The 17,236-nt window shown below is 51.0% G+C and overlaps 1 protein-coding gene across 2 annotated transcripts in view; it reads right to left on the reverse strand.

Annotated features, from left to right (window-relative positions):
* LMTK2 (lemur tail kinase 2) overlaps nucleotides 1–17,236 on the reverse strand; it is a 50,116-nt gene that overhangs the window by 10,830 nt on the left and 22,050 nt on the right. For both annotated transcript variants that reach the window (XM_090288614.1, XM_090288613.1), the window contains exons 6-9: nucleotides 16,407–16,494; nucleotides 7,111–7,244; nucleotides 2,813–2,897; nucleotides 1,541–1,662 (exon numbers count right to left, since the gene is read on the reverse strand). In XM_090288614.1, coding sequence (XP_090144740.1) covers nucleotides 1,541–1,662; nucleotides 2,813–2,897; nucleotides 7,111–7,244; nucleotides 16,407–16,494 — 429 coding nt within the window. The remainder of the gene's footprint in view (nucleotides 1–1,540; nucleotides 1,663–2,812; nucleotides 2,898–7,110; nucleotides 7,245–16,406; nucleotides 16,495–17,236) is intronic.

Genomic DNA, 17,236 nt, shown 5'->3' on the forward strand with positions numbered 1-17,236 from the left:
AATTCCTAACAGCCACATTTTTATTTGCACAGGCATTAGGAGCTTGAAGGACAAGGTCTGTCCTGAAAAGGCTATTAAAGACAGTGCTTGCACAGGGTTTTCAAGAGACACGCTCAGTACAATGAGGACCGCACAGGCACACCTCCTCACGGGGACCAGTGTACACAGATCTGGCAGTTTGGGCCACAGCAAAAAAAAGAAAGAGAAAAAGGAACAGAGACACAGGCACGATTGCAAGGAAGAGCTAGTATGACTCTCAGCTTCAGAAGAAATTATATGGAAGATCATTACAATGACTTAAGAGTTCAGCAAACTGCTTAGATAAAAGATAAATATTCTTCTTTTTAAAGATTTCATTTATTAATTTTTTTCAGAGAGGGGAAGAGAGAAAGAGCGGGAGAGAAACATCTGCTGCCTCTCACACGCCCCCACCTGGGGACCCAGTCCACAGCCCGGGCATGTGCCCTGATTGGGAGTCAAACCGGCGACCCTTCCGTTCGCAGGCTGGTACTCAGTCCCAAGCCCCACCGGTCAGGGCTTCAGCATCCCTTTCTTCTCTTCAGACAGGCCACAGGGAGGGGGACCCATGTCCCCGGCTCCAGGTCAGCCCCTGCCCAGCACCCTCTCTTCTGTGGGTGCCCGGGCCCTGCGGGATGACTGCCACAGCCAAGGCCTCTCGGGCCATCTGCCCGACTCTCCACCTTGCCCGGGCTCCAGCTTCCTGAGAACCGTGGGGCCTCTTTCTTCTGGGAGGCACCGTGTCCCGGAGCACTGACCCTCTCGGTCACTTGGCAAAGGGCAATTGGGCCTGCCTCCTGCAGCAAATGGTGCTGCAGCCACCCCTGTCACCAGTGCCTTCTCACACTGTCGGGAACAAGGGCCCGCCCCCCACCAAGGACAGCACAGAAAGCAGAGCGCACATCTTCTGAGAGGCGCCGAGGGGCAGGAGCCCCCAGGGCCAAGCCCGCAGCTGGGCGGACCGCGCACCTCCCCCTGCTGAAGCACGGGGCTTGGCTTCTGTTCTCCTTTCTGAGGCTGCTGGGGTGCTGGTGGGGAGCCAAAGCCCTGGGCCTGCCCAAGGCAAGGGGCCTCACCGTGGGAAGAAAGCTGCCCTTACCTCCCCCTCCAGCAGCCTGAGGGGAGAGCCGCTGCGGCACTGCCATGCTGTGGGCGTGTGTGTGTACATGCATGTGCATGAATGTGAGTGCATGCTGTGCGTGTGTGCATGTCCGTGGGGGCAGTCACTAAGAAGTTGTAATCACAGAGCTGGCCCTTACTTGAATTTGTAGCCCAAATTCCTATCATCCGAGCAGTTGAGAGTATTTCAGGCTGAACCCATGAAGCCCTGGACGAATCGGGGGCGCTCGCACGCACAGCGCCCAGGTGCCCCACAGAAGCAAACGTGGCTCCTCTGGAGGGCTGTTCCTCCATCCTAGGTTTCCGAGATCCTCACCACAAAAAGTCCCCAAGGAAACGAGACACCACCAAGCAGCAAGAGCAGACACACAGGGACTCAAGACACTCCAGTGTCGGCACGTACCAAATGTTACTCTGCTTGGTGTGAGCTGCGGTCAGCAGTCTGTCTTGAAAGCTGGTCACTAGCTCCGGGGCAGTCCAGCGCAGCGGGAAAGCTTTTTTATCGTCTGTCTCGATATAATCCTCCTGTTGGGTGAGAAGGCACAGAATTTTGAACTCTATCCTACTTCTAATGAGCTCAATGATTTAATGCCAGGCCATTCTCAGAAAACACATACTCAACCAAAAAGCAAGTGGGCATGAAGAGGGACTTTCTGGGCGGAAGGTGGGTGAGGGTTTCTCCGAAGCCTCCTGGGCTTCATGAGCCGGTCTCTGAGCCACAGACACGCGCTCAGTCATCCTTCCTGGAAAAGGAAGGCACGCTGTATCTGACGCACAGAAGAGCTGGGCTTCATGCCCCGCGGAGGGGCGCGGGGCCAGTTAATGAGGGTGCTGGCCTCAGACAGACTGGGCGGTGAGTCCCCGTTCCACTATTTACCAGCTGCAGGACTCGGGGCAGAACACAAAAAGCTGGGCCTGCTTCCTTATCCGTAAAATGAGGCGATCCAAGACCTCCTTCCCTTTAGGGTGCAGATTCAATGAGATAATGCAGGCAAGCACCTCAGAGCGCCACTACGCAGACAAATGGCCCACTCCATGTGCTTGATGCTTCTTAGTCACAAAGTACTGTGACAACAGGGCCCCTCTGGTCTCCACCTGGATCCCACGGGACAGAACACATACCACCCTCATGCTGCTGCTTAGAAAAAGCAGGTCAAGCGGCTTACCCACGGCCTCCCGACCGTGGGAACCCAGGGCAGTTGCCTTCATGGGCCCACATCAAGCTGCTTCCCTCAGCTGGGCTACACCGTCACACACGGATAAAACCTCATCTGCTCATTTCTTCGGGGGAGAGATTTATGACAGAGTTTAAAACCTAAGTCCCAAGCTTACTGAACTTGAGCCAAAATTCTACTGGCTATAGAATGGAAAAATACTTATGTGACGTGTGTGTTATTATACACGTGGTAATAATTATATTGCCCATGTGTACACTGACAGTTATTATATGGCATCAAACCATACCAATTACACTTAGTCTAAGTCTTATTAAACAAAGCATCCGGAAAGCTGTCACCAAACCTCAGTACAAAGCCACTGATTAAGAAAAACCACATAACAGACGCCAACACTCCCACTAACATGACTGGAACCAGCCCCTCTTCCAAAACCGGAGTGGCGCTCTGTGGTATTGCCACCTCTGGACTGTGAAAAGTTACATCAGACCAAGGCTCACCTTGTACCTGCTGCGCCCGATGCCGTAGTCTCCCACTTTCACGTTCAAGTCCGAGGTGAGGAAGCAGTTCCGCAAGGCCAGGTCACTGGGAACAGAGAGAGCGGCGTGAGCCCGAGCACAGGGGAACCCACGCACAGAAACGTGACGGCCCGCTGCCACGGGAAAGACTCTCTAGTAATCAGAGTGGAATCTGGAGCTCCCTGCTTAATAATTTATGTTTTAAAAAAATTTTTTTTTTGGATAGAAAAAGGATTATATATATTTTTAACAACTCAAATAATGGAGATGATCAGATATTTTTGCAGATAACTAACTGCTAAGGTGAAGTACTGACCATATGTGTACCTTGTTCTGTAGTAACATCAGATTTGCGGCTCATTTCCGATCATTTTGAGAGTGATGGAGAAAGAACACTAAAACACTATTGTCTAGATTGTCCGAATTTTTTTTACAGTAACTTGTGTTACTTGAGTAATAGTCTAGGTAAAGGTTAATCAAGTTACAACTTCAAACGACCCCAAATGTCCATTATTAAAAATGTTGGCTTTCTAACCCAAAGACGTGCCGGTGCCATAAGGAGGCCCTTTTCACATTCTCTCATCTCTCCCAGCGCCGCCGCTCCACGAGGAGGCAGGAGCTTATTTTCTAGCGTTACTTAAAAATTTTTACTTACATAGTTTATTAAGAACAAGTTGTTTTTCAAACACACATAACTTGGAAAGAAAAAATTGCTTTTTTTAAAAGGAAATCCCTACATAGAAAACATTAAATATTTTAAATTTTGGCTTTAGCCTTCAGGATGTGTTTAACCAGTAGGCATACAAATAGAAAAGAATACTAAATTAAAATAGAGGACACCTGACTTACAGTTTTAGATCATAAATGAAAGTCATCAAAAACTGAATTTCTGTAGTCCAAACTTTAAACTGTTGGTCGCCCTGATGGGTGTGGCTCAGTGGGCCGGTGTCGTCCTGCAGACATCCCGGCCCCTCTGGTCAGGGCACACGCCTGGGCTGCAGGCCAGGCCCCAAATCCCCGACCCACCGATGACTCTCTCTCACATAGGTGTTCCTCTCCCTTTCCCCTTCCTCTACAAATAAATAAACTCTTTTCAGAAGAAGGTGCCTTTATGACTACAGAAAAGCAAAACCTTCAACCAATTCTTAAACTCTTCCTTTCAAAGATTTTAACCTCCAGAGCCCGCCTGCCTGAAGCACACGCGTGGCGGACAGAGCCCGCCTGCCTGAAGCACACGCGTGGTGGCACACGACAGCAGTGCCCAGGGCTTATGCAGCCCCGGGCGCCGTGCTCCCCACGCTGGCGCAACGACCCAACACGGCTGATATTTACAAGCCCTTACCTGCACCGGGCACTTCTCTGAGCACCTGTGTGTGCTGTCAGCTCACTGCGCCTCCACAGCAAACCCTGGAGGGGGGCACTGCCCACAGAAAGGGACGCTGAGGCAAAGGGGGCCGAAGTGACTTCATTAGGGCCACGAGGCCGGGCGACACTGTCCAGGAGCACTTGCCCCCTTTCGCGACCAGGAACTACCCACAACAACGCACCACGGCCAGCGCACTATCCCACGCGTGTGGCCGGCCCACAACAAACGTGTGCTGACCTGCATTTCCGATCCACTCCCCACCCGCTACGTTACACTCCCCTCCGCACCCCCTCTGCTCACCTGTGCTGATTTTCGGCGCTGCACCCAGAAGCCTCGGGCCTGTGGATGTGTCTGGGGGACCTGGGCACCGCCCCCCACAACTCCACTGTTACAAACAGAGACACTTCAACTCTGAAGAACAGAACAGGCCCCTGGTTTCCGGCCTGCGGGGTGGAGGGCGGGAGGCAGCGCGGCGGGCCCTTTGAGGGCGGGAGCAGAACGCGCGCCAGGGTGGGCAGCCTCGCCCGCACAGGGCTTCTGCCTCCACAGCCGGTGCAGATCTGGTAAAAATCAACCTTCTCCGAAGCCCAGAGCGTGCAAAGCTAACGGTGAGGAGGACACAAGGTGTGACTTCTCAGCAGCAGAAGGTGCTCCGCCGCCTGGGGCAGGAAACACACACAGGGCCGGCACGCCCCTCCTTCAGGCTGGAAAACAGGTGCGTGGGGGGTGCCCTGCGGCCCGGCCCTGGCCGGCTCCCTCGCCGCCCCCGGAGCCGGGGAGCCCACGGGTCTCGGAGGCCCCACCCCGGGTCCCAGCGAGGCCAGCACTGTCCTCAGCCCCCGCTGCACCTGGAGCCCGCCATCTGCAGAGGGGCCGCTGTGACACGCAGCTCGGCGTCCCCGCGGCCGTTTTCAAACTGTCCGCACCTCCACGGACGTGACCTGCTTGCGCTTCCCCGAACCACCTGACCTCCTGGCAACAACCAGCAAGCAAAGCAACTGGAGGTGACTGCACGTCACAGATGCCCCGTGTTCAGCTTCGAAAACGCAGGCTCCCTGAGACCCAGCCACAGGTCTCTTCATAAACAACAAGGAACACTAACGTCTAATCGGGGAGCTTCAGTGTTACCCCATCAGCTTCCCGACGTGTCCAGCCGGACATGGGGGCTGTCCTATTTTCAACCAACACAGAAGGTCTCACATTGAGTCAGCCAATGACCACTCTACGTTCCAACCTGAAACATGCTCTGCAGGGTGCGACCAACAAAAAAATAACTAAAATCCCGAAATTCTACCCCACGTGGAAATTTTACATAAAATATGGCTACTTTTTAAAACCAAATGAGACAGTTGTCAATGGTTTCAAGCATCTTCTTTCCCTTGAGATTTTGTGCCTGAACAGAACCCAACCATGTGACTTAATCTACCACCTTTATTTGTTCTAAAGCTCACGAGATGCTAAATAAAGTAAAACTTTAACCTGAAAAAACTCTGAGGAAAATAACACTTTCTCTGACGTCTTTGCCACTTTTTAAAATACAACCATCCCAAGGTACTTGGGTTTTAAGCACAATTTCTAGCTCTTTGATAATTTTATGTTGCTGGTTCTGATATGATAGTCCCTTTTCTGTGCTCCATTCTCCAAAATCTAGGAACTCCTAAACTAAGAATTCGGTGATCATCATCTGTGTTAAACGAAAGATTAACATACAAACAGGCTGTGTACGACCTGTTATAAGCAAAACATAGATTGCTCCATTACAAAACAAAATTTTCTATTCAGAAGTTTTGTGTAGGGAAGGCTACCATGAGCCTCAAGAAACCCAAAATCTTCTGGGTCTTTCAGAAAGCACTTTTTCAGAATGACTTTTGCTCACTATGCAAGTCAAACGATATGCAGATGTGTAAGAAAAACCGTAATAGTGTTCCTTCTTCCCCACTCTGAAGTGATGCTGAGGATCTGACAGGTTCCTTTCCATGTCTGTTCACGCAAACCCTCTTCTATAAACACAACCAAGTGTTTTCTTATTTTGAAAAAAAAAGTTACTCTATAAATACATCCCAGTCCAACGTGCTTTTTAAAAAATGCGATACTTCATAAATAGTCCGTCATGTCAATACACTCAAGACTTTTCAAGTCTTTGGATTATTAAGAGTTAAATGATCTAAGCAAACTCAACTGAAGAGACAGTGCCTGGCTTCCCAGGAGACCAGAGATGGTTTTAAACACACTGGGAGCGTCAGGCAGAGCTCACAGGCTGGAGCAGACTCAGCAGAACCATCATCTTAGGCAGGACGCGAAGCCCTTTGCTGTTTTCATTACGAAAATTACATCAGTGATCTCAATAAAACACAACGTGGCCCGAGGAGCGGCCGCCATCTGCGCAGGAGCAGGCAGCTCCCCAAGGAGGGTGTCTAGCAGCCTGCGCTGCTCGCACCCGGTCCCCACAGCCCCGCAGGGGCCGGCCTCCGGCAGCGCTGCCCGGGACCCAGCACAGGGCCGCATGTGCAGAGGTGCTGTGAGCCCATCGGGTGGTCCCTTCCCTCCCAGGACAGGGACTGGGGCGCACCATGAGAGCCCGCGTCAGAGCCGGAGCCGAGAACTGACCGGGAAGGACACGTGGCGAGACGGCAGGAGCCGGGACTGTTCATTCTCAACGCTGAGCCAAGTACACCTGGGACATTCTTTGAAATCTGGGAAGTAATTTCTAGACCTTCGGCTGTACTAAGACATTCTGTTTCCCGGTGTGGGTTTAAACGAAGCCCAGCTCAGCCCTCCCTCTGACACTGGGAAGCACAGGGCACCGATCGCATTTCAAACCAAGAGAGGACGCCACAGCCTGTCTGCGGAAGCCTCCCCGGGCGCTCGGACACCCCGCACCGCCCCTCCGGGCGACCCGTGACGACGGACCCACCTGTGCAGGAAGTGCAGCTTGTGCATGGCAGCCAGGCCCGCGGCGACCTCGCACGCCATCCTCTGCAGCAGCAGGGTCCGCGAGTCCCCCCGCGGGTGCTCGTGCTCGCTGCGCAGGTACGCCTTCAGGTCGCCCTGCAAAGACCAGTCCAGTTTGGTTTCGAAAGCAGACAACCAACTGCCAACCAAGCATGCGCCTTAACTGACATTAGCTATTAAGATTATTTATTAGAAATTAGTTGGATTTAGCTTAATAAAGAATCTCAGACTGAACAAGTTTCAAGTTACAAAATACTCCAACCAAATACTTCAAAGGTACAGAAAGCACCGTTCACCGTTCAGGATCTAACTAAATGAAACGCTAGCCTCTCTTTGTTACATAAACACATATAAAACAAAACAGTACAAAAGGTAAGTTTGCAATGATGCGCACGTGAGTGCAGAAGCACAGAGACTCCCAGGTAACTACGAGAGGAACGGAGCCCGTCACCGTGCCCTGGAGGCCGCTCGGGGCGCGCGGTCAGACAGCATGACCCCCGAGGACCGCAGCCCAGACGCTCGTGAACGAGGGGCAGGGCGAGCACAGCAGGCAGGGGGCAGCAGGGGGAGGAGCACGCGCAGCGCTGGTACCAGCTGCCCCAGGGCCCTGTGAGAAGGGACATTCCCAGCCCTCCAGAAGAAGTCACACAGAGCCCAAAGGACAGCAGCAGGAGCAGGACGACGGCAGACTCTCACGCAGACGGGCCCGGCTCCCTGCGCGCCTGGCTTTGTTCCGTGACTTTAAGGCCCTTGAATTCAGGACTGAGTGTTGGGGGGAATACACTTCAGAGGAAATAAATCTTCTATCTCCTCCTACCACCATATGACGAAATATTTACTGATGAGATTTAATTTCAAATTAGAGCTTTATATAAATGTTAATTAAATGTAGAAAGCAGGCCAATAGCTTTCCGTTTTCTTTCTGAGTCAAGAAAAGACACCCGAGGAAGCTGTCCTGACCAACTAAAGAATACATTTCATGTCACTGTTACCAAAGACATAATTTACCAACTTCCTCTCAGAATGAAACTTTAAAACACAAATCCCTTCAGAAACATTGCTCACACTTAACATGAAGTCCCTTCGGATGAGGTGGAATGTCCCCTTCCCCGGCCTCAGTGACCTCTGCCGGCGTGGCCATGCCGGGCGCATGCCGGGCACTGTTCGCCAGCACCCCTGGGGTTTCTGAGCCGAGCGCCGACACTGTGCTGGTTTCTACACGGGTGGCCTCAGATAATTCTTATAATTTGAAATGTCTTGCCAGACGTGGGCCTGAGTCTTTGGAGGTTATGAAATCTGCCCAGGCGCCGGAGCTGCTAACAGAGGGTGGGCGGCCCTTCTTTGCAGGCGACCACTGGGCAGGAAAGTTCTGTTTGGCACAAGAATTAAATCATTATGCAGGTCTCACCCACTTATCGGATCAGAACGAATGTAAATGACCTAGTCAGTCACATGGTCTACAGGACGCTCCCAGACTGAGTGGTGGCTCCTCAGGACCGGCAAGGGCGCCCCCCCTTCCCCTGCAACCACAAGCCACCCAGGGGCAGAAACGACACCTTCCTGCCCACGGAGATGCCCCCCGCCTTCCCCAGGCTCAGCTCTGACCAGAATGCAGACAGACTTGGATGGCAGTTAATGAACCCAGAAAAATCCCAGCACGCAACGCCAGGCCTGCCGGCCATGGGATCCACATAAGGCAGGCCACAGGGAAACTAAATGTGACAACAAGCAGCCTACCTTACCTATGTCACCCATGAAACGGCAAGAGCGTCCCCTGTCTAGCCCCTTTCCGGAGCCCACAGAAGCCGGGCTGCGCCGGGCCGGGCCTGGCCACCTCTCAGCCCCAACAGAAGCTGCCGACACACCAGGAACACGTCACGGGTGACGCTGGCCACGAAGGCAGAGGGGCAGCAGCGGGGTGCACTTACTTCTCAAGGTTGTCCAAAGTATATTCATTCCCACTCACTGTTCTTAAGGTCTCTTCTCCCCACAACCGATTCCACTCCCCAATTCCACGAGAAGACAAACATAACAAACAGAGGAGTCTGCTTTCTACCGCTAACACTCCCAATGCTCCTAGTGTGCCAGCAACTACGAGCCTCTCCCACCCCCCGGGGGAGGGCGTGAACACCCACGGTGACTGCGGGGCGGGGCCCGCACGCTGTGACTCCTGGCTGAGACTGCAGGACCCAGGGTGAGATCTGTGTTCTAGAAAGATCCTTAAGAGCTCTCCATTTAAAAGAAAAATCAGCACAAAACCTTTAATTACAATAAAAATGTTTTTATCAAATAAGTACTAATAATTGATTCATTCTATCCAAAGCAAAACTGTATTTAGGTATCTGGCTTATTTTATTTTAATGATAGTTAGTGAGGAGACAGGGATTATTGCTTTGGTCTGCTATGAAAAGAAAAATATCACTTAAGGACAATGTCTTCTGAAAAAATAGTTTCCTTTATCCAAGTTTTAAAAATCGCCCAGAGCCTCCCCAAAAGCCCCCAAAAAAACCCAACAAGAAAGCGCACGGCACTAGATGGCAGCAAAGAGCCGCGCTGAGAACGCAGGCCGCAGACACCAGGGAAACGCTGCCCGGGCCAGACCCCGTCATTCCTGAACAGGCCTGGGAATGGGCTGTTCACAAGTGTCCCCCCAAACTCCAACAGAAACTGCTAGGAGAGTGTCGTCCAGTTTTCTGCAGGACACTGAGACCAATTAATTAATTTCAATACAATGTAAAAACCAAAGAATTAAACAGCTCTATAACTGAGAATTTAGTTAGTTATGCTTAATAGGATAATTGGGGGGGGGGGGTGTCATTCTGAAACCAAAACGGAACAAGAGGACAAATGAACGGCCTGAACAGCCGCGCACGCAGCACTCACGCTGCAGCCCCCGGGGCCCGTCCCTGGTCCCCCACCCAGGCCCTTTCCTCACCACCACCTGAGCTCCCCGCTCCCCACCTTCGTCTGTCACTGCCTTTGGTCACCCCTCTGTCTGATGCTCAGCACCCCTCAGGGACACCCAACAGGACCACACAGGCCTCCTCTCCCGCAGCTCCTCTCCGGCTACCGCCCAAGTCTCTCCTCTCTTCCCAATTTCCTCCTCAAAAGCCGGGTCTGTTCTGGCTGTTCCTCCTCCTGGCCACTGACTCTCTCATGCAAATCCTTCACCCCCCCAACCCCACCGCCTCCTTCCCACTGTGCGCACATGGGGTTCAGCTGCAGCTGCTCCCCGGGGCTACGGCTGACCGCCTCTGCCACGGGCGTGGCCACTGGCCCAGTCCCTCCTTCCTCACCAGCCTCCTGGCTCTCTTCCTTTCCCACTGGGCAGCCCTTTCTCGGTGCCCTTTCCTGGATCTTCCTCCTCTCATTGCCCTCTGAGTGCTGGCACGTCCCGGGGCTCAGTCCTTGATCCTGGTCACTGCGACACTCATTCCCAGGGGAATGAAAAAAGAGCCACTCAAACACGCTGCCCGGCTGGCCGCCTCCTGAACCCTACACTCACTCGCCCAGTCCAGTCGCTGACTCGACCAACACCTCTCCTGACGACCTCAGGGGCACCTCAGACCTCACTCACATGTCCTGCGTGGAACCCCTGCAGGCTGCTCCCTCTCGGAAGTGCCACAGCTTTTCCAGCAGATCAGACCAAAACCAGGGATGCCGTCCTTAGGCTGCTTGTCTCTAGACACCAGCACCCAGCCCATCCCGGCCCTACATCTGCACCGGAGTCAGCATCAGACCGCCGTTCAAGGACCCCACTGCGCTCCCTGAGTGCAGGGCACCCCCCACCCCACCCCCCGTGCCAGTCACTGTAGCAGCCCCTGCGTGGCCTTCCTGCCCCCACCCTGAGGAGCCACTGCTTAATCCCCCCGCCCCATCCTACCCAGCATTTTATTAAAGTGCTTGTCTGTCCTGCCCACCAGAAATAAGCCACACAGGACGGGGACTCTGTCTGGGTCCGTGTTCCCAGGGCCTAGAGCAGCACAAGCTTGGCAAATACAGTCATCCCTCTGTACCCACAGGTTCCCCATCTGTAAATCAGCCAACCACAGATCAAAACTATTCAGGAAAGAAGTTCCCTTGTTGCTGACACGGACTATGTAGTTAGGCCCACAATGGCTGCATCTGAACTGAATATGTAGACATTTTCCCTTATTATTCCTTGAACAGGACAGTCTAACAGCTGTATAGAGCGTTTATGTTGTGTTAGGCATAAGTAACCCAGAGATGATTTACAGTTTACAGGAGGCGGTGCGTGAGTTCATGGAAACACTGCACTACTACATACAAGGCTCTTGAGGGACGACTGTAACTGCTTAATGAGTGCGTGAAAAATGAAAACACTTACTGAGTTCTAAAAGATGTCCTCCCAAATCAAAGTTGGGACAACCATCTTCCCCAAAGCAGTCCCATCATATTTCAATTTCACAATCTAATAATGAAATTAGAAGAACATCTATAATTTCAAAACTGTATTGGGCTTTATATTTATTATTTCATTACTTTGCACATTAAAGCTAGCCAAAGACAGTTTTGAAAGTTTTGCCTTTGTAACTAGGAAACGCAAATGACCTTACTTCAAGAACAGCGGTGCGGACTGTTATAAAACGCACTCAGCAGTCACCTGGCTCTCAGAACACGGTCTCCAGGGACACAGCACAGAGCACAGCTGCCCCGCAGAGACAGGATGCGAGCCACACATAGGACTTTCAGTTTTCTAGGAGTGATATCAAAACCCCCCCGCATGTCCAGCCCGCGCACCAGCTCCATCTCGGTGCCCAGCCGTGAAGACATGTGCTGCCAGGTGAGCAGCCTCAGGAAACGCAGGGAGGGCAGGAAGGGCCCGGCCCCCAGCAGCCGGGACAGCGTGCCCACATACAGCCAGGACTGTGGGCCCGAGGTGGCGGCCGGGCCAGGGAAAGGAGAAAGAGTGAGACGGAGCCAAGTTTAACCTACGTCCTATCACCTCAGCTTGCAGCCGGGTCTCCAAAGTGGTTTGCCGCTGCTTTCCACCTGGCTGGTCCCTGCCAGCAGATGCCGACCTGCTTCTCCCCACGTGGCACTCCACGCCCACCCCGACGCTGCTGCCCACGGGAGCACCTGCTACGCGCCGGCGGCCTCCCGGCCTGGCTCACACTATTCCTGATGATGTTTCCTGCTAAGGAAGTTGATCCACTCCTCGTCCACATTCAGACCAAGCACACTTCCTCTGCAAAGCCTTCCCTAATGATTCTAGTTAGGCTTGCTAGTTAGATTTCTTCTACTCACACTACTCACACCTTTGCTCAATAATTATGGTCCCTAAAGTTACCTAACCAACAGTGGGGGGGAACCAACTACCATTTCTTGAGCACTTACTATATGCCCAGCAATGTTCATTCATCACCTTATTACCGGTCAGAGTAGTCTGTGGGGTAGACAGTATCATTCCCACTTCACAGACGTCTGCACAGAGCCTTAAGGAGCTTAGGTAACGTCCCAAGGCGACTGACACACAAGGAAGTGGCCGGGGGAGCAGCCGGGGCAGGACCGCCCGGCGCTGCAGGCAGGAGAGGCAGGGGCAGCGTGACTCACCCCTGTGCTCCTTCCCAGGGCCCTTTGTACTTCATCGGCTCTTGATAGGCTTTTGCTGAATGAGCGATCCTCACCCCAGCACAACCTCCTTGCCCCCCTGCTCACGTGACAGCGCTGTGCGCCTTCCAAGCCGCACGCTATACACAAGGCCCTTTCACGGCCGTCACACCCCAGTGCCCCACAGCAGCGGCTGCGGCCCGATGCCAAACCCACTCAGGAAGTTTTCATTTGCTTTCATGAAAATTCTAAGATAAAGTGTTTCTGAAAACAGACTGGTAATTCTATCTCACATGGAATTACTTAAGTAAGTGCAAAAATATTCTCTCCTTTCCACTTAAAGATGCTATCGTGGACACCATCGCTGCCTGCCGACGACTGAAAAGGCCCCCGTCCATTCAATAGCCCCTGACCTACTAAGGACATGTGAAGATAGTGGCTCCTTTCATGGCGGCCGCGGCTGCTTAGTCCCACGCCGGGGCCACTACCCTCTGTCCTCAGGACCCTCACAAGTGGGTGGCTTTGACTTGGATGACGCCCCTCTTCTCAGGCAGGCCCTCTGGTTCAGTGGGCTGACCCTGCCCAACCGCTCCCGACACGCAGTCCACCCACACCGGCCTCGAGAGCAGGCTTCCGTGCTGGTGGGCCTGCTGAGACCCCGGGCCCTGCTGCAGGAGAGCTTGTGAAGTTTTCTGGACCTGGAGGTGATGAGCACGAGAACGCCCAAGGAGACAAATGGGACCTCTCGCCGCAGAGCACGGCGGGGGGGGTCCCTGGATTACAGGCCTTACTTTGACATGAGACTAGCCATTCCAAGCACTGGCAGACAGATTTCCCAGGGAAATTTGGAAATTTCTAGCTTCCTGCTAATATAGGCAACACCTGGTACAACACTTTAAATAACAGTAGGTAATCATCAATGTTTTCGAAGTCATGGAAAACAGAGAACATAAAATTATCTTCACCATTTCTAAGCATGCAGTTCAGGAGCAGTAAGTGCATTCACGCCCTTCTGCAGCTGCTGTCCCCACCACCCACCCACCCACCAGAATGCTTCCCATCCTCCCCACCTGGAACTCCACGCCCGTTCAGTGCCCACTCCCTAACTCCCCTCCGCCCAGCCCTTCTGGGCGAGCACCCGTCCACTTTCTATCTCTATGAGCTCGACTGCGTTAGATACCTCATGTGAGGAGAATCATGCAGTGTTTGTCTTCCTGTGACTGGGCTTGTTTCACTTAGCACAGTGCAACTGTACGGATACACCCACTTCTGCTCATTACTCATGGGTTCATGGACACCGGGGTGGCTTCTCCCTCTTGGCTATCGTGAATAATGCTGCTCTGAACATGGAGCACAAAAGTCTCTTTAAGATCCTACTTTCAATTCTGTGTACCTGGGAGTGAAACTGCTAGACCATAAGGCAATTCTACTTTAATTTTTTGAGAAGCAGTTACTGTTTTGCAGATTTTATTGTTGATCAATGTACCACTAGATGGTGGACTTAATTGAAAATAGCCACTAGCTCTGCCCTACCAAGGAAAGCTTTGCAAATAAAAACCACAATGAGAAACCACCTCACACCAGTCAGAATGGCCGTCACCAACAAATCAACAAACAACAAGTGCTGGCGAGGATGCGGAGAAACGGGGACCCTCATGCCCTGTTGGTGGCAGTGCAGCCTTGGTGCAGCCACTATGGAAAGGAGTATGGAATTTCCTCAAAAAACTAAAAATGGGTCCTGACTGGTGTAGCTCAGTGGGTTGGCCCTTGCAAAGCAAGAGGCCACTGGTTCGATTCCCAGTCAGGGCACATACCCGGGTTGCAGGCCAGGTCCCTGGTTGGGGGCGTGCGAGAGGCAACTGATCGATGTTCCTCCCTCCCTTCCCCTCGCTCTACAAACAAATAAGTAAATAACTTTTTTTTAATTAAGAAGGAGCTGCCTTATGACCCAGTAACCCCACTTCTGGCGCTTATGGGAAGAAATCTGAAACACTGATTAGGAAGAGTATACGCACCCCTACGTCCCATGCAGTGCTCTTTACAACAGCCAAGATTTGCGAAACATATACACCCAATTCCACATCTGCTGCAGATGCAATAAATGCAAATGGACCAAATATTCCATGTTAAATAACCAAGACTGGCAGATTAAAGAATTTTAACAAAAACTAATCTGCAAGAGATGTAAACCAGAGAAAAGGACTGACACCCATAAACCAGTCAGATTCTAACCAAAGGAAAGCTGGTGTAACTATGTTACTATCAGTAAACACAGACTTTATCCTTAGTAATGCTTTTAATCTGAAAGAGATTCAAATTACAGGAAGTTAAGTCAATTCTCAATCTATGTCCCTGACACGAAAGAGTATCAAAATGTTCAAAGCAAAACAAGAAGTATAATGAAAAAGAACGAAAATCCATAACCAGTCAGAGCTGAACATGCCTCTCAATCATTAACAGAAAACTGACTTGGGCCCCTCTACCTCTAGGCCCCCGGCCCCGTCAGATCAGAAGGACACAGGCGGTAGGAACCACCTTATAAACTTGACCCCTAAGACCCACAGAGATACACTGTAGAAAGCACCGGAACATACATTCCCGGCCCCCACCCCCTCCCAGCACCTACAGACACAGGAAGACACTGATCCCAGGGTGAAGAAGAAGGAAACATAGTCTGGAACTGAGCTGCGGCCGCCCAGAGCCATGTGACCACGGAAGATGAGAGAGGGCCATTTTGCTCCTATTAGCCGCCTAGACTTGGCTGGTTATATACTGTAATCAAATGAAAGCTAATACTGTATATTGAGTTTAATAATAATTTTTCTTTGGAATTAACTACCTCTGCCAATGAGAGTAATATTCAAATGATATTTAAGAATTAAAACAAAAATTCACAATGTTTACTGCTCTTTCAATTTTACCAGCTGAAAAATACTGTCTGAATTAACTGGGGATTTATTCTGGTGTACTCCCACTTCTCTGCACATGGTCACGGAAGCTCCATGTTCTGCAAACTGAGTCAAGGCCAAGAAATCAATCAAAACCTAAACTGAATAAAAGAGGTTTATGGGAAATTGTCACATAAATATTATTATTTATAAGAGCTTCAAGAAGAACAATCTACCTACCCAATTACATATCAGAGTAAATCAATAAGTAACAATACGATGCTAAGAAATTAGGCTATTCACTTCAGGTTAAGAAAATAAATCATCTAATTATTTAGAAACACAAATGTTACAGACATTCGCTACTACTTTTAAAGACGGACAGGTATGGGTTCTCCGTAGGTCAGGAGATTCTGGGCCACCTCCACTGGGAAGCGCTGCGAGAAGCCTCACTGGGTCAAGCCCTGAAGCTTCCAGGAACGGCCAACCCAGATCCGAGCTCCAGGTCTGCCATATACTTGGAGAGACATCTTCTTAACCTCCATGGGCCTTATTTCACTCACACATAAACCATGGGGAAGTATAATTAAACGTGGTATTGCGTGCAAATGGCTTAGCACAGGGACAGGACATAAAACAACACTAACACTATTATCAAAGTTAATGAATAAATACTTCATAAAGTTCCTGAAACGGGGGACAGAATGAAAGCGGTCCCTCACCCAGCATCTCCACCCGGCAAAAACACTTGGGTATAACCTTTTGAATGCTTGACCTTAAACTTCTACTAAAAACTTACCAAGTCACAGAACTCAAACACCAGGAGATAGGGAATGGCTTCCACACACTGTCCGACACACTGCAGGATGTTTGGGTGCTGAAGAATACTGGGGAAAAACAGCCACAGCACTGATCATCAGACAGCACCCAGCACACTGTTCACACAGCGCACCAAATGTAACGCCCATACCGACTTACACATGCTAGGCTGCGAAGAGGATATCAACAGATCCATTGTTATCTAATGATTAAATAATTCAAAGCCAATCATGTGAACATTTTCAAAAATCAAAACAGAACTCCTATCAGAAGAACCTCAATTTTAGTAATTTAAATGTATAGATCATCACTTCGAAGCATCATTTTTAAAAAGGCAGGCTAAGTACACAAATGTAATAAGCATTTCAATCCATATATTAAATAAATAACCCAGCTACTCCTCAGGCTATGTAGCTTAATACTATTTCTATAAATTTCCACAGCATATGCAATCTCTTTTTGGAAAAAATTTTGTCCAAAACAAAACACCAAAATTGTTTTTTAAGGAGCTTTTCATTTGGAAACAATTAGGAGGTCACCGTAAGTTACACAGACGGTATGAAGAGGTCCCGCGTTCCCAGCCCGGGGTCCCCAGGTTGCACCTGACAATTACCGTGCAATGCCGAAACCGGGGCACCGACTCTAGCACGCATGTGCGTACTTCTGTGTCCTATCTATCACATGTGTAGATTCGCACAACCACCTCAACAGACACACAGAGGTGCTCCGTCACCACACAGGTCCCCAGGCTATCTGGGTGTAGTCCCATCCACCTCCCTGGGTCTCACGCCCATCAGGCCTAAGCCCTGG

This window comes from Furipterus horrens, unplaced genomic scaffold, assembly GCF_987537825.1.
Source record: "Furipterus horrens unplaced genomic scaffold, mFurHor1.1.pri manual_scaffold_10, whole genome shotgun sequence".
Classification (NCBI taxonomy): domain Eukaryota; kingdom Metazoa; phylum Chordata; class Mammalia; order Chiroptera; family Furipteridae; genus Furipterus; species Furipterus horrens.